Source organism: Anneissia japonica, unplaced genomic scaffold, assembly GCF_011630105.1.
Source record: "Anneissia japonica isolate Jap-2015-1 unplaced genomic scaffold, ASM1163010v1 scaffold284709_len978187_cov192, whole genome shotgun sequence".
NCBI lineage: Eukaryota > Metazoa > Echinodermata > Crinoidea > Comatulida > Comatulidae > Anneissia > Anneissia japonica.
In genome coordinates, this window is record NW_022757342.1 from 388038 (window position 1) to 414411 (window position 26374).

At 31.2% G+C, this 26374-nt stretch overlaps 1 protein-coding gene across 1 annotated transcript; it reads right to left on the minus strand.

Annotated features, from left to right (window-relative positions):
• Positions 1 to 269: 269 nt before the first annotated feature.
• Positions 270 to 25419, minus strand: LOC117124683 (sodium/potassium-transporting ATPase subunit beta-1-interacting protein 2-like). The gene is made up of 10 exons (XM_033271015.1): positions 25411 to 25419; positions 23006 to 23143; positions 20017 to 20073; positions 18808 to 18987; positions 13568 to 13765; positions 11805 to 11865; positions 10556 to 10646; positions 9799 to 9819; positions 4390 to 4430; positions 270 to 1890 (listed from the first exon to the last, which is right to left on the minus strand). Exons 1-10 carry the CDS (start codon positions 25417 to 25419, stop codon positions 1877 to 1879), a joined length of 810 nt encoding a protein of 269 aa, XP_033126906.1. The 3' UTR covers positions 270 to 1876.
• Between the last annotated feature and the right edge of the window lie 955 nt (positions 25420 to 26374).

Sequence of the window (26374 nt, forward strand, 5' to 3'; positions counted from 1 at the left end):
TACAAATATAATTCCTAATTTATATATTTATTTTACGTTCAGAAAATCATTGAGTACAATCTCAATGAAAATGGTTAATTTGTATTTTGCACTATTTAAAACAATTGTTTATATATTTTTTAGCTAAATTATTATATTTACTCTACAGCTGTAATTTTTATCATGGTGTGTTAATACAGATATTCCGTTGTTTGAATATTGGCCCTTAATGACACTAATTTGTGTTTTAGTTAATTATTTAATGTGAGATTGCTGGCAGAACCACCATATACACAAATACATTTTATAAAAATGATAAATACATATAATGTGATAAGAATTTACCATGTAGTAAAAGGTTGTTCAAAATACCTGATATCAGAATATTTACAATTAACACAGGTTTTTAATTATTATAAGTGTACAGTATGCTAATAGATTAAGCCTTGAATTGTATCTTAAAGATTCACCTCTTTTCTTAATTAAACCATCAATAATTAAAAGCTATTAGTGTCCAAGGAAAACAATAAGAATTTACAGGCAACGTCGATGTTCACATGGAAAATATTATTTATACGCAGTACACTACAAAATTATGCATTTTTGTTGGAGAACTGATTCAAAATATATTCATAATTATTAATTCTTGTCACATGTAACTAGCCTTACTTTACTGCTAAGAAATGGATCCTGGATTTTCTTAGTCATACATACAATCAGATATTTCTACCTTAACATTCAAACATTTTACAAAATCATTTTGAATAGTAGCATTATGTATAAAAAAAAATCATGAAAAAAAATGTTGGATGGGATCCTACTACTAGTGGGCTATTAATATTCAACACTTCAGAGGTTACAAATTGTATGACTACCGGTGTTCGGACTCGTAATAATCACATAAACACTTGTAAAACATATTTTATCCTTAACTATAACTTACATTGTTCTTTACATTTTCGGAGAAATTCCACAAGGCACAAACTGGTATATTTTTTTGTTGTTCCATTTCATAAACAAATGAAATCTTATAATATATTCAACTATTATTCATTCTTTTGTTTGTTGTAGTAATGTTGAATTAAATAAAATCATCTGTTATAAATGAAGATAGACACTGATCAATCCATTCAAAGAAGGGAATATCTCTCCCCACTTCAGGCTGGTGCTGTTGTCCAACCACTTCCTATAGAGGGCGACAGTGTCAGAAATGGAAATCAACCTAGATATTACAGAGATGCTCTCTTTTGTTGAGCGTTATCATCACTCCAGTACTTCTTTTTCAGGTTCCACTCACAAATGTTGCTTCATATCGTTTTCCAAACACATTATAATGTTATACTTGGGAGCATTAGTTTCAGAATATCATTCGACATTTCAACTTGTAAATTCCAATGCATTCTCCAACAAAACTTAAACAATACTTGTAGAAATTTAGAGCTACAGTGGCATCGGATACTACTCCTTGAGTTTTGCTATCCCAAGTTTAAAAACCTCCCACTTCCCTCCTCACTGTGTCATCTATAGCAGGTATGCAGTGTTCTCCGTAGAAGATGGTTCATCATTGTGTGTATTTTTTGCTTTTTCATGACAATATCAAAGGTTGCTCACTGCTCACATGAAATCAAACATTTTTCATTTCACAACTGTAAATTCGGTCTTTGCGTCCTTGAGCACAAATCCAGAAATGAACACAAAATGCAAAAATTTATACTAAACTGTATCAAAACAAATATAAAACAGGATATATCCATACTAAAAGGAAATCATGTTGGGCTTGGTATGTATATTTCAATTAGGTGGAAAAGTGCTATAAACTAGGAGATTTAGTAATGTACTGCTATGTGGTTTTTCTTGTGATTGTCTGTTAAACATGGCCGATATCATTCTTCTCACGTCATTCCGTGGTGTCTGAAAAAGGTAGAAAAAAATGGTTAAGGAAAATGTTATACGAACAATTGTTGTTACTGTCAATGAGTATCTGACCATATCACAGAAATAAGGAGATTTGAGAATTGACTGAATAGCACAGTGTAGTGGAGTCAAATTTGAAAAGTCGTAAAGCGCGTGCAACATTATTACCCATATGGTCATTAGGTCCATAAATTGGCAAACAGACACAAAGTACAACCTTCTCTGCTCTATGAGGGAGCAAACCTGCCGTACTGCAATACTGGGTAATTACACACAGACTAAAAAATTCTATGCCACATCACACCAGGTATTTATATTCCTGGGTGGCGAGAGAAACGTAGGTACAAGTGCCTTGCCAAGGACACAAGTGAAAAGCACAGCAGAAGTTTGAACCCTTGACTTTAGGTTGAGAGGTTGAACAGCATCTGCTGTGCCAACAATTCCCACTATAACCTGAAATCTATTCAACATCATTTTTTAAAAATTTTATTATTTTAAAACATTACACAAAAAGTAAATTTGTATGTGAACACAATTTCAATAAAAACTGAATGTTAATATTGAACAATATAATTCAAATTAAAGTACTGACCGATACAGTTAAATACAGTTTAATATATGTCAATAATCTTTAATGATAATCAATTCAAGCGGGCCAAACTGGCCCGGGTCCCTCCAATTTTTCAAAATTATAACAAAAATTGTAAAAACAGGCAAATTTTAATCAAATTTAGGTCTGAGAGTGCCATTTCCAGCCATCCAGATGTGCAATAATCATAAATTTTCTTTGGTGGGCCTGAGGTGGTCTAGTCTCTCCATCTACAGTATGAAAGTCCTTGCCTGGGTCCTCTGTATTTTGAATCTGCCACTGATGTTCATAAATGTTAAAAACTGATTTACAGTATTTATCAATAATTATAAATATTGTTTACAATTTTCCAAGTATGATAAAAAAAAAAAATTAAAAAAACGAGGTTTATGCACAATAGAGATATGATTCATAATATCTAAACAGAAACAAAACATGCTAATGAAATAAAACTTACAATTTATCACCTCTTAATATTAATATCAATTGATGCAAATGTATATATCCATCAATCCTGATCAATAATAATCAACACCCAGTGATTACAAATCTAAACATGAACTTCCCATAAACACAGCTAATGAAATGAGGGTAAAATTCCTACATCACTACCGACTAATATTAAAGGTGGCACAAGACAGGGGAGGGTCCAGGGGCACTCGTACCCACCCCCCTCCCCATGGCAATTGAGAAGAGTTAAAGGGAGGAAAGAGGGAAAAAAGGAAGTGTACCAATGATGTCATTGGCGGATCCAGTAGTGAGTGAAAGAAGTGCTTGTTTATTTCACCACTTACTAATTGATTGACGACGAACACAATGCCGATTTTTTTCCAACGATTTCATATTTGTTTTTCATGTTTGTTTTTCAGATTTTTAATGTTACTGATAATAGTACTGATAATAGCAGATAAGCTCCTATTTTTTTAAGAGATTATGAGATTCTGAAAAATGATTAAATAAACTTCTTAAACCTATATATTTTTGGGAATCTTTTCCTGAAGCCCACTAAATATTTGCCGCTAAACCCCACCAGAGACCTTAGATTCCCTAGACTCAAGAATGATTGCTTCTACTTCATGGCTCCATTTGATGGCTTTGTTTGGGAAAATCCTTGAGCTACCACTGATTAATACAATCACTACCAATTTAATAAAGACAAATCATTTATAAGCAATACCAATATCATTACTTAAACTCCCAAGACAACACATGCTAATAACAATTTTCTAGGAATCTATAATAAAGATGAACTATGTTTGCATGCAATACAGTATTCCTAATTGAAGACAACACAAAAGGTATACACATATCCCCAATTGCCCAATATGAAGATGAAGCCATGTTGATGCTAAAGTTTCAGTGGCAGAAACAGGTTTGTGTTTGCCGTGGAATAAGTGTCAATTGAGGACTTGTATGATCTGGAGGGAAAGGATTGAGTTTATTCTGTTACCTAATGTGGGACCTAATTATTATTGATATTAACTTATTATCTATTTATATATAACTCCATTTATTCATTTATCAAAAAACTTTGATAAGTTCCATTCCATCAAAATCATTCCAGTCCATTCAAAATCATATAGCAGATATTTCATATTATTCTAGCAATACCATGTGTTAATGATAGAATTAAGATATATTGTGTATATATTTCCAACTGAAAATGTCTAAAATCATTTTAAATAAATAATGAATACCAAATAAATAATTTTATGAAAGATTAATAGATACTAAAATGAATAACATAACGATGACTGTGCACACCTAAAATGTACATATCAAATAATAACCATGTATAATATTCATGCAATATGAGGGCGCCGAAAACGACCATGTTTAGTACGGCATTGGACAGGTGATGATAATGATGACAACACACACAACTTTACAAACATAAAAAAAATCACCTGACAATCGTAAGCTATGGAGCTCTAAGCCAAATTTAGTGCTGCAAATAAAAATCAAATGTGTTAAATTAAACAGATATTCAAGTTAAAACAAAATGAGTGAAAAGAAAAATAATGGTAGTAAAAACCAATGAATATTTGCATTTTTATATTTTATAATTTTATTTTATTAATTTATTATATCAGCCTATGGTGACCTAGTTACCTGTTACATGATTTAGGTAGAATATAAATATTTAAACAACTAAATATAATATAAATATTTGATAGCAATAAAAACATTTTTGCATAAATTGTATAGACTATTAAAACACTAACATTTCAGTAACATTTAGCAATCTTTCAAAAAAAGAAAAAAAAAAGTGACGTATCAGGAAAATATCTAGTAAAAAAAATCAGTGACATAAAAAATTATAAAATAAACACTGGGAGATTATTAATTATACTGTACTATTCTTAGTAATGTTAACTCCTCTCATCCCACCCACACCTTAACTTGACAATGGTAAAGGATTATTTATTGATAAAATGGAATAGAGAAAAGAAAGCATACAAATGTTTACCTACTGTAAACTCAGTCCGTACACAAAGAAAATAAGTCAAAATAATCAGCAAATGACAAAAGAAATCACTCATTATATCCTAAATTCAGTAAAATAGCAAGTGTATATAAATGTAACCATGCTATGCACTGCATCAACGTAGTGAATATCTACAGATGTAACCATGGTTACGCATTCAGTGAATGAATGAATGGTGGCTATGCATTGCATCACAGAACAATAGTCAGTAAGCATGTATAGATATAATTCTTGCTATGCTACATAATAGAAAAAGAAAATGATCAGATAAGTGCCACTGCACTTACAAAATTTTCAATGCTACATTTATTCAAAAGAGGCACTTCTTAAGAGTTGGTGATTATTACTATTTACTAATGTATAAATGATATCATGTGTTATGAAAGACCTGCCTGACTTATTGCAATGCTAAATATTATTATTTATTTCTCAGGAAATCGTTTGTTAAATAATTTATTTTCAGATGATACAAAATATCAAAGCAGGTTGGTTAAAATGAAATCTTGACCAAAATCAGAAACATTTATACAAAATAGAATATAATTCTAAATGCTGCGGAAAATATTCCAGAGTGGATTTGAAAGTGGTGCTATTTGATTGAGAGATGCTTATTCAATCATACAGGGTAACTGTAGCCTAGTCTTCCAACCATAGACTCAAATGTTCAATTGGTTCCTTGTCAACGAGAGCTCGTTTGTCGAGTAGTTTTTTTCCATTATGTAGTTACGTGTTGTTCAATTAGAGATTCGAACAGTGATTTTAACAGAATGGATACCTCCAATAAACAGACGTAAGATAAATGGGGGTCAGACATAAATTCATTAGAGACTATCTATAAAGAATACATTAAAAGCAAATGAGTTGAGAGCTCTTGCTACCATTATTGTCATCTCCCAATGAAGAATAATCTGTGCAGAGCCATTACAAATCAAATATCACTTTAAAGATGATAGTTAGAAAAAACAAATACTACATACATGCCCTATATTACTATTGCTTTTCTCATATCTAATTTTAACAGAGTGCTCCATTTAAGCAAATGTTGTAATAGCAGACAGGCAGATTTGTGGTTTTCAAACTGCAAGTGCACCATATACGAATGACAATCTTCATAATCTGGAATAGTCATTAAAATTTTATTCTCTTGTGAATTCTGTTTTAACACAATCTACATCTAACTTATAAATAGATGAACCTATAGTGATATGACACAGATAATTGTTAATCTAGTCAATCTATAAACTCCATAAGACAAATCTGAAGGACAAGACATTACTAAGAAAATTAAATCCCGAGTCTAACATTTAAATGAATAAGGAGAAAGCAAGCAGGGCGTTGCCTAGGATAATTACAATTATGAATGTCCCACGCGATGATGTCATATATGAACATACAGTACACTTTAATTATGATGGGTTACATGTAAATGAGGGTACAGTATAACTATGCACTGGCTTAGTTCAAATTATATGAAAGAATAAAAACATGGTGCAGGATGAACAAAATTATGACCCAAGCAAGTGGAAACCACAACATTATTTTATGGGTTTTGACTGCCAAAATGGCCAAAATGATAAGCAAAAAAGAAGCAGGACTCATAAAATCCATACAAATGAAATTAGCAGATACTGTATATATTTTTTGTCTGTGTTATAAATCCATAGCTTCACATTTCTCTCAGTATGCATGTTTTAACTATGAGATGATAAGCTAGGGATGTACACACATCAACGCGATGAAAGATATCACAGAATTATTTCAATACATTCCAAATGTCAGACTTTGATTAATACTGTTGGGAGTTACGGTTTAGTTGTTAAGTGCATGCTTTAATTCCTAGCATTCTAGGTTCACTCCATAAAAAGGCTTGTATTGTTTCAGGGAATACCAAAGAGTATAGAATTGTAAGAGGTCCGACTGCCCTGATTTTGTATGCACACAATAGAATGTTAAAAAAAAGTACTGCCACAAGATAGGGGGCACCCTAACAGAATTTCAACATTCGAATCTGATTCAAATAGAGTTCGCTTGAAACTAGTCTTTTAAGGACACGCCCCTTCGCGGCAGTAATTTTTTAGATAGGATTGCGTTCCAACGAAACCATGCGAGTCAGACCTCTTGCAGTTTTATACCCTTTGGTAATACTATTTTCCTTCATAATGAGACATACACACTAACAGGGGTTCTACTGTACGTCTCACACAACTTAGGGGAGTACGCTGGAAATCAGCATGGTCTTGTGAATTTAATAATACAGAGGGAGAGAAATGTTTATTTCTGAACCCCAATTTCACTCCACAGTTAAAAATTAAATAATTTAAACACCTACAGTATTTAACTTACACTTACTTTGATTTCATTATTCATTTGGCCTTTATTCATAAGCAATATACAAATATTCAAAAATATAAAATAATGTAAGAAAAAAACTCAACAAATAGATAAAGAAAAAATACTTTTGCATGATGATGATTAAGAATATTTTGGAAATTAACATAGAAAATGGAAATAGTTGGAGGTACAAGTGTCAGAAAAAACAACACAAATAAGGTAGAGCTGGCAATACAACATACATTGGCAAACACAGATACAGTACATCAACACTTGAGGTACACAAACCTGCATGTTATTTGTGTCAATCCTAGCAATGGCTAGAAGAAGAAATTGACCAAAATAATTGGAAATTGAAGAATAAGAATACATTGAGAAAAATATTACTCAAAAATAGGTAAACTTTAAAGTAGTATCTAAAGATCTAACTGATTTGTCTAACAAAGAGTTGGGAGAGGAATGGGGAGTAGTAGAGGATCTATATTGCTATACCTTTCTATCAAATATGTATTTACTATACATACACAAACTAAACAGTAAAACAATGTTTTGAAACGTTCTTATTCAATTGGTTTTGTAATATCCTGAACTTCTTATTTTATTTTTTTATTCTTACTGTTTTTTTATGGGGGAAATAACATCTTATACTGAAAAAATACTTTAAATTTATGGCAAATTGTTATTTTTTTGACAGAACAACCACACAAATCATGAGGTAAACAAACTTAATGGGGGAAATGGGGGAAAAACATATTTGATACTTTTTTGGATGATATTCATATAATATACTTTGCAAATTGTAAAAAATACTATAAATTTATGGCAAATTGGTGGTTTTTTTTTACAAAATAACCACACAGATCATGAGGTAAACAAGTCCGATCCTGCTATTAGCCTAATATCTGGCATAATTCTCAAGATAATCATAGATGCCATTAGTACATATTATCATCACATCCCTGAGTACCATTAAAAACTGGATGAATTAGATACACTACAGAGGGCGACCTTCACTTAGCACTAAAGGCTCATAACACAAGTATGAATAATGAGTAATAAAGATAGTGTAGGAAGTAGAAACACTTTCACAAAAGGGATGAAGATTAGACATGACAAAAGATGCATTCATGCAGTGGATTAACAATTGACAGAATGAAGCATGTTTAATGAAAACTAAATTAATCATTATTTAGTATTATTAACATACATCTGTATTTATTAAACTTCTGAATATTTGAAATAAAATTTGTGCAATATAATTAACAAAGTCATAAATAAAGGTTATGACTTTCATATTATGAGATAATCTTGATCTTGCTATTCTGCAGGTACAGAGTGAAAGGTAATGGAGTAGAGGAAGAAGATAGTACAGTAAGCTAATTTGGTACATTAATACAAATATGAAATAGTATAAATAAGTGATTTGTAAGAAACTTTAAATATATCCCTATATTATCACCCTTACAATATTATTTTAATTATGAAATTAATGATAATATTTTTGGGATTTATTACATATTTAAAAAAATTGTTATTTCACTTAGAGTACCATTATTATATTAATATTACTGACATCATCATCATTGATTTAACTATTAGGTATATAAATGATTGATATTACTTAATATTAATACGAAACAACTATTAACACTTTATTTTACCTGTTTATATGAGTTAATTATAATGGGGGGGGGGGGTTTTCATGAATTTGACATTTTATATTGTATTAATGTAATTTTTAATTAAAAATCTTGTAATTAAGAATGGTTAGATAATCTTAATAACATTGTAAATAATAATTTTTATAAAAATAATTAGTAACTAATGCATTTGGACTGACAATTTTGTACATATGATTCCCTTTTCTTAATTCCTTTTGGTACATATTGTTTTCTATCTATTCTGTTTTTTTTTATAAAAATTTAATATTGTATACTTCTCTTTTTAAAATTTAATTGCAATTGAATTGTGAAATTTTTATTTGAATTTTTGTGTCATTTATTGTTTCATACTGTAAATTCATTCATTTTAGTTTTGTACTGCTGACTGTTTTTTTTATATTCTTATACCTGAGTAAAATAAAAATAAAATAAATGAATAATCAAAACAGACAAGTCTTCAGAGACTATTATATAATGCCTTAGACACAAGCTGCCATGCACCAAATATTTCTTGTTTTACAATCCTACAGACAGTTCTAAAGTGGAAATATAACAAATATTTCTAATGTTATACACATTGCCATATGTTTAACTCAAGGCTTTAATTTATAAGTTTAACTTCATTATTATTTGAAATAATCTTCATAAACAATTAACTTCTACCTTTGTCACTATTATATTAAAATATATTGCTATAGTTACTTTTTATTAAAATTTAATAAATACAGTTGGGCACAAAGTAACTTCACTGGTTGCCAGGTAAGTCAAGCATGCAACTGAGCATGGATATAGAGTTACTATATGACAGGCATTCACAGCTATCTGACAACACTTACCTGATCTCATCTGGTTTAGGCCTAGTGTCATAAAATACAATAGATATATAGATTTTAAGATGGTAATATTCAACAAAAACAAACAAATTACAGGAGGAAACAAGTAAACCAGTCTAAAGTAAATGTTATTAGGTGTTGGTTCAGAAGGATTCTCTCCACTGGGATTTTTGCCACAACTACAGCACTATACGTTTGCTTACCAATTGAAGAAGACAGTATGTTTGAAATATATGTAAAAATACCTAACATGATTTAATGTACTGAAGATGTTATGTAAAGCTGTTTGACATAATTTTAAGCAAAATCAGGTCTGATATTTACTAAGCTCCTCTGTGATATATTGAATTATTTAGGCATCACATTCCAGCCATATGTTACCAGTATTATTGTGTTTGAAAGCTTATCGTATGTAAAAAAAAAAAACAAACAAACTAGTCTTAAAAAAATTATGAAATCCACCATGTTTTAAATGTTCATTTTTTTTAATGATTTGTTATAAAACAACCTCACATGAAATCCAATGGGAAAGGCTATAATTTCACAATCATGTCATCATAATCATCATATATAATAACATAATCATAAAACAATAGAATAAATTTTGTTGTATTCACAAATACATTTATATCTTGTAGGCCCTGCATTTATAAAATCAGCAAACTAATCTGGTTTGTTGTCAGTCTTCAAGACAAAATAATAGAAGGAAAAGATAAAAATAAGAAGCATGGCTGAAAAATAGAGGGCGGTATATACTTACATATAAATGGGCTGCATTTGAAGTGATTGACCCTTGACATTAGCTGCGGGATTGTAGGCAGAATAAGAATCAAAACCACCAATAAAATCAACTGAAAAACAAGCAAAATTCTTGAAAAATTATATTCTTGTATTGGTTCTTAAATTATATTTTCAATTTGAATTAATTTGTAGTATTCTGTATAAGAAACTTATCTGTTATTATTGCATGCAGCTGTTTTCAAGCGCTTTTATTAATAAAAATGGAAGGGTAAAACAACTACGTGCACAATTATTTTTGAGTTTTTATGAACAAACTTCTTAGTGTCTCTATACGGTGATGGCAAGGATTTGTCCGCCTGATTGATGGACAGAATGACTGATTGATTGATAGATTATACTGATTGATTAACAGACCGATACATTATTGACAGCTATCTGTGATTGATTGATCATTGAATAGTTCTGGCTTTTAGCTACTCCTCAATGTTGGCTCAGGAGACATACATCATCATTACCAACATGATACTCATCGCATTAGACTATTGACATCAGGAATTCTTGATTCTTGAACATTAATGCAATTATACACAACATACGGTAGCATTAAATGCAAAAGCTCTCTTGTGAACCAAAAAAAAACACAATATGCAATCTTAACTGAATGTAGTAAAAATGTGTTTAGAAAGGATATTTACATACAACAATGTCAATTTTAACAGTGCCAAATCCACAATTAAGCTCAAGGCACTATTACACTTTAAAGAAGATACAAACATCATGTAGGATTTTTATTAACAAGGCAATTTCTGTTATTTTTTTTTTCCAGGAAGGCACAAGTTTATAGTCATGTCAGTTTCAGGAGGTAATACATATTTAGGTACAGGGAAAAATGTAGAAATTCTCATTATCAAATTTTGGTTGGCAATCGATTTTATATGCAGAGTTTCATAAAGAATTTTCACAGCACTATTAAGGAAAGGGATTCCTGTTTTGAGAAATACAACACTGAACATAACATTCAATGAAAACACTGTACAGAATGTTTTAGAACTAGGCCACATTCCTGGCAATAGAGACAGAGAGATACAGAGGCGTTTGCCCAGCAGGGGAGGGCAATCTTGGCCCTGTTCACTTGCCGAGAGTAGTGGCTCTAGGCTAAAGTAACATTGATATAAACAATTAAATTTATTATAAATCAAGTCATGGTATACTAATGAGATAAAGAATGTTGAGGAGGTATATTTTGATAGATCCAACACAATACTTACAACTATCTTCTTCTTCATTAAACTTGTATATTACAACTATGGCAAGAATGAAACCTAAAACCTAAAGACAAAAACAGTACATTTTACGATGAATGAATATGAGTTACAAATTTAACTATAGTTAATAACTTCCAACTTTGTAGACTGATGTCATTACACTACTGTGCCTGCAAAGAATGCTAGAAGGTTGAACTAATAAAAATTATATTAGTATAATAACAAGAATAGTTCCAATAGTTGATCAAATTTAATCAACAAAATGACAATCAAAATATTAGTAAACAATAGTTTAATGATACTGTAAATTTCATAATATTTACTGAATTTTAACAATAAAAAAGATATAAAGGTTAAGGGCTTGTCAGAGAAATATTAAAAATTAATTACATATTTTTGCTAAATGTGTCATGTGGTGAAATCACATGCGAAACCATGTGAGAAAAAAAAACAATGTTCAATGGAAAGATTACAGTGAGGAAAACAACATTCATGAGCAGCTGCTGAGTCTTCATCCCAGTTTATTTGCCATTTTAATCAAAATCAAGGGGAACGCTACACTACAAGAGTTAAAATACATCATTACCTTCTAATTAGAGGCAGGTAACAACACTCAGTTTTTGCTGTTTTGGGCATGAATGTTACACTTGTTATGGAGTTCTGGTGTTTTTTCTCCCATGATGTTAAGCCATGTAGTGTGGACATGATCTTTTCATGCCAGGTTTGCAAGGGTCCGAAGTTGGAAGAAGTCACTAACTGGGAGATTTGGTTAAGTGAGCTTTCTCAACAAACACCTAATTTCATTTTGCTGCACAGTGATATACCCATCACCACTGACTTTTGTGAGACAATTGATAATAAAGTAGCAAAAACATGTAAATATTAGGAATTTGCGGGAGATAGGTTATTTTCCAGGAGATATTACTTGCTTGGAGGCCGTCCCAATTTCTGGGAGACTTCCACGAGTTGAGAGAGACGTGGGACCCCTGGGTTTGACTAGTGCCTGTCGTGAGTCTATTAAATATGTACATAGCCCTAGAGATAATTAAAGATAATCAAATTACCCTTGAAGGAAAGAACTCGGTGTGCGTGTGTACAGTATGTTTACCTAAGCTTAGCCAAAGCCTAGATACCTGTACACACGTATGCAATGGTGGCAGCCAATGTTTTTAAAAAAACAAAAAAACAAGGACCACATCCTTCCATTTTCCAAAAAACCCACACAAGATATATAGAATTTTTAAACAAATTCAGCCTAATATTTGGGTGAACATTTGTAGAAAAGAATGGCAAGTTTTTAATAAATTAGCAACAGTACTAGAAAATCACCTTTAACAAAGCGATGAGACATCGCTAACTGGTAGCTTTAATTTCTTTATCAAAATATTTTTTTACAGAATGTTTAAGCATGGTTTAAGTATGCGCAGCAGCTGTTGTAGATGACAGGATTATGTTATAACCATTCCCAAGGGTTTTCTTCCTTGCAGAAGTCAAATTCTACAATACAATACTCTAAAGTTCAATGGTACTTTGGGTACTTTCCTCATAGCCAATTACAGAATAGACACCTCAGGATGTTTATATTTTCAACAAATACAGACAAATTAATTTAGGTGTTACTTGCTGTAAGAGACTCAATTTTTAAAACAGGGAAGATATAAAAAGACGGTAGAAATGTTTTTGCAAGAGGATATGTAAATTAGAGGATGCAGTAAATTAAAAAACAATCAGTTATATTAATTATTATATAATTGCTAGGCCCTCACCGCTAGTAAAATTTGGACTGCAGCATGGATGGTTTCTATGTAGATATAGTCCAGCAAACAATCAGTGACTTCAGGAGCCGTGGAGGTATAATCATCGAAAGACGTGACTGTGTTGTTTTCGTGCAGCGTACAGCCAAACCCATGTGTCTTCCACCAACTTTCACTACCAGTATTAAAATTTAATATATTTGAATTTTCCTGCAAATAAAAAAAAAATGTGTTGTTTATTTAGATCAACACTTTCTCATTTTAAACATAAGAAAAACATATTTTTCCCATGTTTAATTAACATTACAGAAAAGAATCAGTGTGTACTTGAAAAGAATTACATAATTCTAAAATCAATCTATTAAGTTTTAATAAAATCAAATTTTTTGCTAATGTATAGATTTCCACCACCATTTTTTAAAACTAGTAACAGAAAATTTAAGAATATATCTTTGTCTCCACTATACCAAGTACCAGTCAATTTTTAAATGCTATGCAAAGAATATAACACATTTGGTACAGAAAAATATTTTAAATTCAACTTTTCTATTGAAAGTTAACTGGTACTTGTATTGTGTACCTATATAATGTACTTGACAGAAAAGCTTAAAAAAGCAACTGGAATATACTGAATAATTTTAAAATTTATTAGCTAAACACAGACACTATATATTATACATTTCATCAATAATATGCTAATTAGAATGCAAATTAATTTAAGTACATCAGCATTTTTGCTTCACTTTCATATTAAAGTGCACTGATAGTACTTGAGTTGAAGGCCTAGCTGTACAGTATGTGATTGACTGCTATAACAGCATTAAATACACTTAGTAGTCGAATCAGACCCTTAGCTTTACATAATCAGAATGTTGCGCATAAACCATAAACCATGCAATTTTATTAAGTCTACTAACAGAGAACTGTTAAGTTTATTTTGACACACAGAATGCATTATGGCCTAAACACACCTTTTAACACTTGAATTATTTGTGCCATAGCAAAATAACAATGTGGTATAATAATAAAACCATTTACTATATTACAGTAATGGATGGTTATGTTTTCATAATAACATTGATTATCATGAAGTTTTTAAAAATTTCTACAATCATCCTCTGCAATAATAATACTGCTTTTCCTGATTAACTATTTAAAAAATTTATGACGTAAATTTATCAAATACGGTACAGTAGTTATATTTCAGAAAATTATGTCAAAGTACTTAAAATTAACATAAATATTTTACTTTAGGAAACATTTGTAAATATTGATGTTATATGAAAATGAATATAATGCATGCTGGCTGGCATTATAATGAAAATTATAATGATTTTAATGGTAAACAAGGACTCAACAGATTGTTCCTACAGGGACACTGAAAAGCCAGAATGGCGTATCGATTAAAAATTAATCTACTTATGTTGATCCTTCAACCAACCTCGAGCATCAAGAATGACAATGTGACCATCAATTGGTTATGATTACATGCAACATGTGTACGCAAATGAGTCACATAAAGCTATTGTTAGTCATCACAGAGTAATGCAACTCAATAAGAGATGCTTCTAAATTAACAATAATTGAAGTCAAGATATTATTTATTGCCAATTATGTATGTGTAACCAACATTTAATTTTCCTTGATATTTAGACATTCAACAATTCAGTTGGCTATGAATTCATAGTCGATTAGGGTATTCCCCTATTGCCTCAAGCCAGTTATTGCCTTAACATCATTGTGTTTGTTTATCTATAATCTATATCATGGTATTTAACAACACAGGTAATGACGCAGTCTTACATAGCACACTGCACGCTAAGAAATCCTGCATGTGCAGTACTGTACAACATCACTACCCTGGTCATTTACACGCATACATCCACATCTCCCAATCCCCCCCAGGCCAAGTGACTTATAATGTGAATAATGACTCCTGAAGTTTAATGGCACATTGTCATTTCCACCAGGCTGGTTTGTGATGGTTAAATATTTTTAACAGTTAGAAGTGCCAATTCAGTAAAACAGAAAATATAATAAGAAAAGTGATACTGTCAGTGGTGTATCAAAAATTACTTGCGCCCCCTAGCCGCATCCCCAAAAAGTTTGTTCAAGTTAAAAATCACATAAAATCACCTTACAGTTTTTCGCAATTTAGCACCACTCAACTGATCATTGAGTCCCCCCATCACCTTCGCGCACTTCCCATCACCACCCCTACTTCAAGACTTGTAATACTTGATACAGTACAATACCTCCTGTACAGTAGAATACACTGAAGACAAGATCATCACCTGTGGATGTGATGTATTTTCATAATGCATGACATGACAGCGATCACTTTAAATTAATTTTTCCATTGACAACCTAAAATCCTACTACATTACTAATCTAACAAATTTGAATTAAAATGCAACATCCCATGAATACAGTATGTTATAGTGGTAATTTTTAGCATCCAATCAAAGGGTCAAGAGTTCAATTGTAACACTTGTTTTAAAGTGTCCCAGGGCATGGCACTTTATCTGTGTTGCTTCTCCGCACCCAATGGGCACCTGGTAGGATCAAGTGTGTCTGTGCTAAGATAATTGCAGCAGAAATGGAATACTCCAAAAGCTGTTGATTATATGGATAATTGTCTTAGGTCTACGATTCCAATGATTAGAAATTTGCAAGTGGTTTCTTTCCTTTTGTAAATGTGCTATTCTCTATTTAGATTTTTAGATTTGCATGTAATTTATCATAGGAAACAAACCACAATATAATAATAAAAATAAAATGTAAAGAAATTTAATAATAAATTAACCATATAAAAATGACCAGTGATGTGCAAAGGCGAAAAAAATCACCCAAGCAGAGAACTGATACACCTGCTGTTACTAATGATTAGAATTAGGTCAATATATATAATCAGTTAATGGATTTCAAATTTAAGTATTAATAAACACATTACATGAATGGTTTTCTCTCATGATCAATGATTATGTGTAGAGTAAATTCTGAATACAAAATTTCAATAATTGAATAAACAACAAAATTCATTGAAAGAAGTTTTTATTTTAAATTTAAAAAAAACTAAATAAAACTGATATAACATAGGGTGGTTTTCTTTTTTATGTCTTTACAAAAAGTAGTAATCTGAAAATAAAGAGGATTATAGGATGACTGTTGTGTAGCATCAATACTTGCCTATGGGTGTAGGATGGGGAAGGAGGAGGATGGACACACCCTGCATCCCCCACCCCCAAAAGCAAATTAGTTGCACTAAGTGGGTTAAAATACTAAGAATGTTTTCATTGAAATAGAGATTTAGTTCCACATTCTAAATTTTTGCATCCCCAAACCAAAACCACCCTATAGTACGCACCTGCAGTGCTTGTCATCAATAGGAAATTAACTTTCTTATCTACAGTATTTTCACATTAAGAATATGAAGATTACTCCATGTAATTGTGCACTTTTAAAAAATGCATACAAAAATATGATAAGTATGCATGCGTGCATACAATGCTACATACATAGTACAATGACTTATCAGGTACACATGAATTAACTTTAAGTTAAATCGAGACTCCTTAATTGACTTTCAATCAAGGACATTGAAAGAGCCGACAACATTAAGAAATGTGAAACTGAAATTGTTAGATTCCAATTCGCATTCGCACCATGTGGTGAATTTTACTTTTAGTTCATTAATGTTTAATAATTATCAATAATGCAGGTTCATTGTGATACTGTAAAGCTTGTTTACCACTAGGCGAATTTATTCGTACGAATCAAAAGCTCTTGAGCTCTGATTGGTTGCGTATTTTTTGCTTCGCAAAAGGGAAAAACAGTTTTAAATACTGATTTCGCTGAAGCAAAAAAATTCTGATAGAAATGTGACAGCGCATGTGCATGAACCAATGCATTCGATTCGTGCGAATAAATTTGTATAGTGGAAAACAGACTTTATCGATAAATTAAGATTAATAAAATGGTAATATGCCTACATTTTCTGTCAAAATTCATGATCTAATAATATTTATAATAACATATTTTATAACATTATATTTAATTTTTAGCTGATTGAGCTTTACTGTTCTCCATCTAAAACTTGGAACTATTTAAAATTTTGAAATTAATGATACTTAATCTCATTTCAGGTAACAATAATATATTCCAAATTACTATGGCAACATATTTATGGTACAATGAATGCATAGAAGATATTACATTACATACATTTGTATGTTTAATACTAAAACTGAAGTATTGTACTTATAGTGGTCAAGTTATACGTCAATCTATCTAGGTCACTATATATTTAAATATTCATAGCACAGAACTCTACAGGATATCACATACAGTTAATTGGAGGTGTGCAAACAAAAGAGCATAAAGATAAAGTAGGGAGAAAGCCAATCACCAAACAATACAGCATAAAATGTTATATTGTAACTAAAAAAATTAAAGCCCCATTCCCGGCAAAATTTCAATTTTTAAGAAAAATCTAATTTTTGTATAATGTTATAAAGATTTATAAATATAATACGGAATTGCTAGTTTAACTGAATTTAGACATTCCTAAGAATGAAAAAAATGTAAAATAAGACTGAAATTTGATTTTTTGTGTTCCACACAAAAAATAAATGCGGATGAATTTTTCATGTTGATTTTGCGATAGGTCGTGAGAAGAAATATCGTAGGCGCCTAAAACATTAGCCTATCCAACGCTGCTGGCTAGGCCTAGCCTTACCTCGATTTTGGCTCTGTTATCACACATAAAAACGGCCGACATGATATTTTCCGTCTGTAATAGTCTGTATTTCTCATTTTTTTTATTCTTTTGCGTAAAACTAAAATTCATGCCAATATTTTTCCATGATTTATAATAATTGGAGTAATGCAAATGCATATTTTCTAAAAAAAAAAAAATGAGTCAAAAAATAGTGTTCAGGTTATATTACTTCAATACCAATAACAAAGCAATGTAATTGGAATACAAAAAAAGGAATTACATACTGTGTGGATAACAAAACTCCTACAGTACGTTAACATACTTAGTAATGATAATCATACAGTAACTTTGGGACGAGTGAGCTGAACATTGTAGGTCTAGTGTCTGCATGCCGTATAGCAGATAATTTTTACGTACCAATTGCTCCTTCTTCATACATACATAACCTTCATATACAAGTGTACAGAAAAAGAAAACAATTTTTGTTCTATGCTATGAGGCTAGTAGTGAGTTGTGAACACAAAATTCTTACAGGATTCGAACTCAGAACCATGGAATTTGAAGGTGAGCATCCTAACCACAGCTCCACCCTATAATTGGTGTACGCAAGAGTCGCTTCAAATTCAGTTCTTAACTCTCCACATATTGGCAAAACACCATGAAATTCATACTGAAAAGGCAAGTGATTATTTGTAATAAAAAAACATTCAAAAGATTATTGATGAAAGTATTACAAATTCAGACATTGTAAAATGTTTGAATGTATTTTGCATCTCAATAATATAGAAGCCATTGTGTAGTTTCCTGTGTACTTTCACGATGATTAGGATTGCTATGGCAACCAAAAATGTATCACCAATAAGATTTTCAACATATAATGACATACTGTAATGTTTTTGTTAACCTGGATAATAGATACTTCACAATACAATACAGTCTAAACTAAGTAAAAATCAACCACATTCTAAACAAGGATTAAAAAGCTTTTAACTCAGTGTAAAAGAATATTAAGGAAACTTGCAAAAACAGAATTAATTACAAATTTGGAACTAGGCCTAAAATCTTCAATTTAATTGAGAAAATAAGAATAATACTATATTTTAAACTGAAAAGAATGTACCTTAAAATGTGATAATACAAGGATAACATATAAAAGGTTGAAAAACAGTCATTTTAATGGGTCCTTACAATAAACAAAATTTCAATTAAAAAGAATGTAGTTAAGGAGTACCATATTTTAACCATAAAATGGGGCTTTAAAAGCGATTGAATTTACTTCTGACAATTCTTAGCATATGTAACATGTTTTCATTTTTTTATATGTGCAGGGCTAGAAATTTATTTTTTTAGCCACTAGCAACCTATTGCTAAAATTTGCTAGTTGTGTGAATTTTTTTTCTGCTGGAAGGTTTAGCCTGTTGCAAGGTAGTAAGCCAATCACTACGAAATCTACGTGCAGAAAAAATTAATGTTGGTGGTGCACTTCACATCTTGTTCCTGGTGCTCAAGATGAAAAAAAAAAAACGGTCGTTTTTCGTCGATTATAGGCATTTTTTAGTTGATTTTCATAATTTTTTTCCAAAAAAAAAATAAAATTTGCATTAGTTTTTGTAACTTTTCTTTTATAATTTATTTTACAAAATTTGTTTTACATACTAGGCTAATTACAAGTTATAGGTATTCCAACTAGCAATCATTTGCTGGTTTGTGAATGTTTACCTAGAAATTATGCCAAACCTACTAGCAAATTGCTAGTGCGAATTTCGAGCCCTGATGTGTTATCTTTTAATCCTTTTGCCTAAAAATTGAACATAGTAAACCAAATATTAGCCATAAAAAAAATCACCAAAAATGAATTCTATTTTTTAACTGAAAGATACTGAAGCCTTTGTATGGCTCCTGCTGAACACTTGGACTTGTCTTAATCATGTAGTGTTAAAGACTAGGTTCAGTGTTGTTCTAAACTAAAGCATTTGCAGTGGAATACATGTAGGTGGTATTATTAAATTGATGCAATTAAAAACAATGAAATGGAAAGAAAGGCCTGTACGTCAGAAAGTGAGAATAAATGCATGAATTAAGCTGGCAAATGTAAACAAATTCAATCTGTAATTTAGTTGTTTTAAGTAATTCTTCCAACAGCCTGTAGTAATATTGTTAAGAAATACCAAAAACTAAACTACTTTATCGATGTATCAATTAAGCGATAAATTAGATTTATTAAACATAGAGACCAGCTGATTCCTAATGGTTCCATGACTACCTAATGTAATTGTCACCTCGACGTTTGCTTAATCTAATCGTGCAACTACGTCAAGTTCTTAGACATATTAATCACATTACATTAGTTTGTAGACGGCTACAAGTCTACAGCTGTAATGTATATCACATAGAAGCTTACTAAGAGCACTTGCAAACAAAAACTGAGGAAAATATGCCAGTGGGAAATACTCAATAACATTAATTAAAAACTAATTAAAATGAAGTAAACAAAAAAAAAATAATTAAAAAAAAAAGGATAATTTACAAAGGAATTACTGTAAATGATTGCTTTCCTGAGATTGAAAAGCTAAGAATAAAATCCCTGCCAAAGCCTGACAAATTATCCAATACGGGTCCTATTACTCAGTGCACATTATCAAATTTTCTATGACTAGTATCAAAGATCTTATAAACACGTTACGCCATAAGTTCGTTACCAAGTACGTTGATTTGTTCCTTATATTCTAAAAAGAGGGCGCATTGTAAATCAGATGCTTCTAATTGTTACGCGTAAACGTAAAGTCGCGCGGCGTACGCTACGGTCAGAGCGGTCAAGGTTCAAAAAATTTCAATTTTGCAAGAGGCCGCTTTTCATGCATTATTACAGAATTTGCACGCTAGTAGGATGGTTTGCCGATGGAGCATTTTGAAGTCACATAAAACTTGATAGTATTTTAGACAATGCTTTAATAGAACGAAATGCTATGTGATGCTAGATACAAGCCTGGATAATCACTGTGTATAAACTGGTACCGAAATGCTGTGAGATTCCTTGGATCAATGGCAAATGCTCCACTTGGCCTCGTTTTGGCTACGATAGTTTAATAATTTGTTATTATAATTACCCATTATCATTAATAAAATAATAGTCAGTCAGAGGGCTTATTTATGGTAAATATGTATACTAAGCCTGAATGTGGCGCTTTACTACGACGGCCATCTTGGATGGTACACATACATAACTCTGCATTGCTCCGCCATCTTGTCAGCACTCTAGTTGTTTAATAGCTCTATGGATTTACTGTACAGTATGCCTGAACAAGCATACACAGTTCAAATGTAATATAAATCGGCTGAAAATGATTGATATTTTTTGCTTTAAACTTATTTTTATGTCACTTTTTTAGTTTAAATGTTTTCTTTCTTAGCTGATGTAATAATAAGTCTTTTTGTCGTTAAAAACGATCGTTTATAATGACGTCATCACTGCAAATTGGGTTTGTAATATCGAGAGTTTGTAAATGGGAGGTTCATAATTGGGAGATGTTACTGTACATGTTTTTTTTAGTAAGAAAATCTTTAAATTGATTACTAGATTTTTTAGGATCTATTTATAGAAGAACAGTATTATTTATGTGCGTCTGTTAATTGGCAATATATTTCTAATAGATGCAGCGGCGCTTTTGAAAGTTAAGCTTAAGTTCTGTCTAGACTATCAAATTTTATTTGAAAAATACATGTGACATGCCTAAATATGGTCATCATGACATCATATTATGACCATATATAGGCACATCATGACTATATATGGGCATACAATAATTTTTTGCCAAATAAAATTTGATAGCTGAATAAAGCTTAAGAGAAAGTGTAAGGTGCAGTGCTTTTTCAATCGTTTGCCATGTTATTACTAATTAGTCAATATAAAAAGAAAACAAAAACTATATCATTTATAAGTGTAAACTTAATGTTGTTTAACTGACCTATGAATATCAATTACATGGTATTCATAATACATTTTAGTAATAACCAGACAAGTTAAGGCATAAGAAAATGAAAGAAAACTGAAAAATGCAAAAGGGAAAGTACTACTAAAAAGTACTGTAGTACTGTAAATAATTCTCAAAATAATAATAATAGTAAACTTTTTATTGAATTATTTCCATGGTGCAAAGACAAACAAAAGTAACATTAACTTAAATTTGATGTCATAAAAAAAATTCTCATTCTTGAAATATATACTGTACTTGATAATTGGATGTGAAAAGGTTACACACTCTTTATGCTAATAATGCCAACAAAAGATTAATTGCACTAACTATAATTCTCATCTACTGTACAGTAGAGAGTAGCACTGGTGAATGCTATTGAAACAATCTTGTCAACACACCTAACCCATGAGAGTTAGAATGATGTACGAGAGTGAGCTCCTGTCATCAATTCAAAAAACCTTTAAAAAGAATGGTGAAGACAGGCCAATTTTCTTAAACTCATGCTTACAATTTTCAAACAGAAACACTAAAATGGTTATGGTATAATTTCCCAGAAAGCATGACTTACAAGAGCATGTTCATTAGACATTCAAGTCAATAATTAATCACCGGCTAATCTGGAAAGGTGAATCACTGGGTCAGATATACCCCACTACCTGCACGGATAGGATTACCCATCAGAGTATTCATTTTCAGAAGTTAATTAACAACCACTATCCTGTGAATAACTGTACTATCTTAGTACATTCAACTTACCACCGCTAAAAACTTGGGTCGATACTGGTAGCAGCCGAACAAGCCGAATAGTGTGAAGATTATGCTTAGAAAATCACCAATGATGGGTGTCCACATGTACCCAACAAAATCAAAGACTAGTTTCTCGGTACTTGCTAGCTGTAATTAAAAGGAAACATTATTATTAATAATTATAACACATTATTACAGTAATTAATATCACTATTTTTAGATTACACAATGACTTCACGTCAGCTACATCCTAGTGTAGCTCCATTGTCAGAACACAAGGTTAACTGGCATTGAAGATTAAAGAGTGATTTTATTATCAAAGAAAAATGTTAGTGCCCCATTAGGATTCAAACCAAAGGCACATTTTTACATAATGTTCAAGTTTCTTCATTACAATTTTAGTTACACAAATCATAGTATGGCTATTCCATACATCATGAATTTTAAAATTTTTTTCCAGACATTAAAAATATAATAATCATCAAAATTCATAAAAATGTTCATGGAATAATTTAAATGATGAGTATAGAAATTCAGCAAATATTAATAAATTTAAAGAAATCATTAATCTAATCTAACTTCTGATATTCAATTAATCAATTACTGTATGTATATTAAATTAATTAATGTATACTGTATGTTTTTGATTTATTTTAAACTAAAGGTACTATTTAATTTCACATTTTAATCACATTTATTACTTAATCAAATTCTTTAATGTCTATACTTTTGTTATGTATTTTGTATTTTTATATTTTACCACTTATGGCCTTGCACGGCCTTGATGAAAAACACCCTTGGGTGATCAAGTTTTTCCGTGTTTAAATAAAGTAATTATTATTATTATTATTATCAATTTTGAATAAACAAGTTCTCGTAATCTCGAAAGCTCTGATGAGGGTAGTATAAGTAGAGTATATTGGCCCTAACGGCCGCCCATACAAAAAAGATATATTAATCAATCATCTGAGTGATTCTAGAGCTCCTCATCAGAGCTAAAAAGAGAAAGCTAAATTTTTAAAGTATAGTTACACTAGATGACATTAGTTTAGACAACCCTGTAGCTTTCTATCTTTCTTATTAGATTAAATTTCCAAAAGTAATCTGCTGACAAAACACGAAAGCCATCCATTCAAGGAATAAAGAGCTAACCAAATGACATTGTCACATCATCACTTATAATTAAATAAGGTTTACAGTATTTAATAGCACACAATAAGGTTTATTTTGATAGCACACTGATAATGTGCAACTAACAATTTATCAAAAAATTGTTCTTTTAAGCTATTATAATTTTTTTTACAATTTATATCATGGCTGATAAAAAAGGTAAAACATCCTAAGTTTTCTAAGCTGTGATTTGCTATGATGCAGTGCAATGCTAATTTTTATTTTGACATGTATTCAACATTATGCAACTGTATATCATTCACATCAAACTTAATTTATAGGATCTAAATTACTGTAAATATGGATTTCTCACATGTTTTAAATCCTATTCATGTCTTTGCACTAGGATGAGCAAAAACATACAGTAGCAACAATCACAAGGACAGAAGAGGTTTTAATCAAAATGGTCCCTTGGCTAATACTAACTGGTCCCTGAAGAAATTACTGGTCCTATAGGTAATTATGTTATTAGTCCCTAAGGAAATCAATAGTTCCCAAGGATAATTATTACATTCAATTAATTGATATTCTGTACAGTAGACATGCAGTAGGTGGCATGATGGAATTACTATGCTACAGTTGTTTTCTTTGGGACGAGGACAAAAAGTAGGAAAGGGATGCGGAAGTACTCTTTCCAGGTACCTAATTCAAGGCTCAAATCTCAATAATTTACTCCCAGTAGTATAATTTTGGGGGTTTTTTTGTAGATAGCAAAAATTAACATAATTTTATGTTTTAATTATGTTTATGATGTATAAATATGTATATTAAGTAAATCAAATAATATTTGTTTACATTTATAAAGAATGTTCCAATACACCATTCATGTCTTGGTTGAACATTATGTTTCCTAGCCTTGACAAAGCACTACATCACCACACAGAAAATGGCAAGGAATATACAATAAATCATTAAAATGTTCTAACGTTTATTACATACCACCGTTCATTCACAGTACTGGTTCAAGGCCAAAAATATGCTTGGAATTTGCAGTTACATCGTTTCACTGGGATTCTGGGTCATGTGACCATCCAATATAATTTTTTTTTTCTGTGAAACACCTTCTGGTAACATTATCCATGGAGATGTACCACAATACATTATCATAATATGCCAATGTTTCAATATGGAGTCAATTTCTGACCATTAAAGCTACAAAAGCTAATTTATGACCAACGGCTAGAGATGCCCTTTGTCTGAACTATTTAGGAAAAATATACAGTACAGTACTCTACATTTACTACCGAATCCATGTCTGGAACAGACTCCCTCCCAGACAGCACAATTGGATATTATGTTATAAAATATGTTTTCAGATTGAAACTGTAAATTATACTCTAGAGATGACTGACTGATGCTTTTCATTATATTTCATGGCCTCTTAAAAATCAACATTTTTCCTACATAAATCCAAGAATCGTTTTGTTCTGTTTCAAGTGATAGCATGTGATGTTATTAAATTTGGTGAGCCTGCATAGCACTCATCCTGTTGAAATATTAACATCCTGGTGATTGTGAAGTTGTGCATTGTCTCAGATTAGATAATGTATTCTACTCAAACTGTGAGTGAAACAAAAAAATATGCTAGAAATCGAATGATACACACTTTACGAGACCGTTTTACGTATCATTAGCCACCTACAAAACAGAAATTTAATAAGAACATTGGTAAGGAATGTTTAGTACAAAAAATATCAACAAGTTAACTTGTTTATATCGGAAACGTAGACTGTCATGTCACAAAGAGTTTCTTGTATTATAAGTGATCGAAACAGAACAAGGGGAGGTTATACAACCATTCTTTGCAAATTTGGCAATGAAGGACATGTGTGATATTGATAGTCGGCTTTGAGTTAACACTGGACGCAGGGTTCCCGGAAAGCCGCCCTCAGCGGCGTGTGCGAAGCAACTCAGAGTCAGAAGTGGAACGTGAATTTCGATTTGGTTTCGTAGTCAGATTTTCGAGAAAAACTTCTCGACTGAGACGTCAATGGGAGCTGTAATTTGTATGGCAAGGAGATGGTGCTACCCTTAATTTGTATTAAGGGAATTTACGCCCACAAACCTTGTAGTTATATTTTGGTTATAATAGAAAATTTTAAATTTTTGATGATGTCACACTCACGCTATAGTTAGCATGCATATGTCATAAACTAGATTACATCACCTTTTCCTGGTAAAGCAAACTTTCCCGGCGTGCTTTTTATA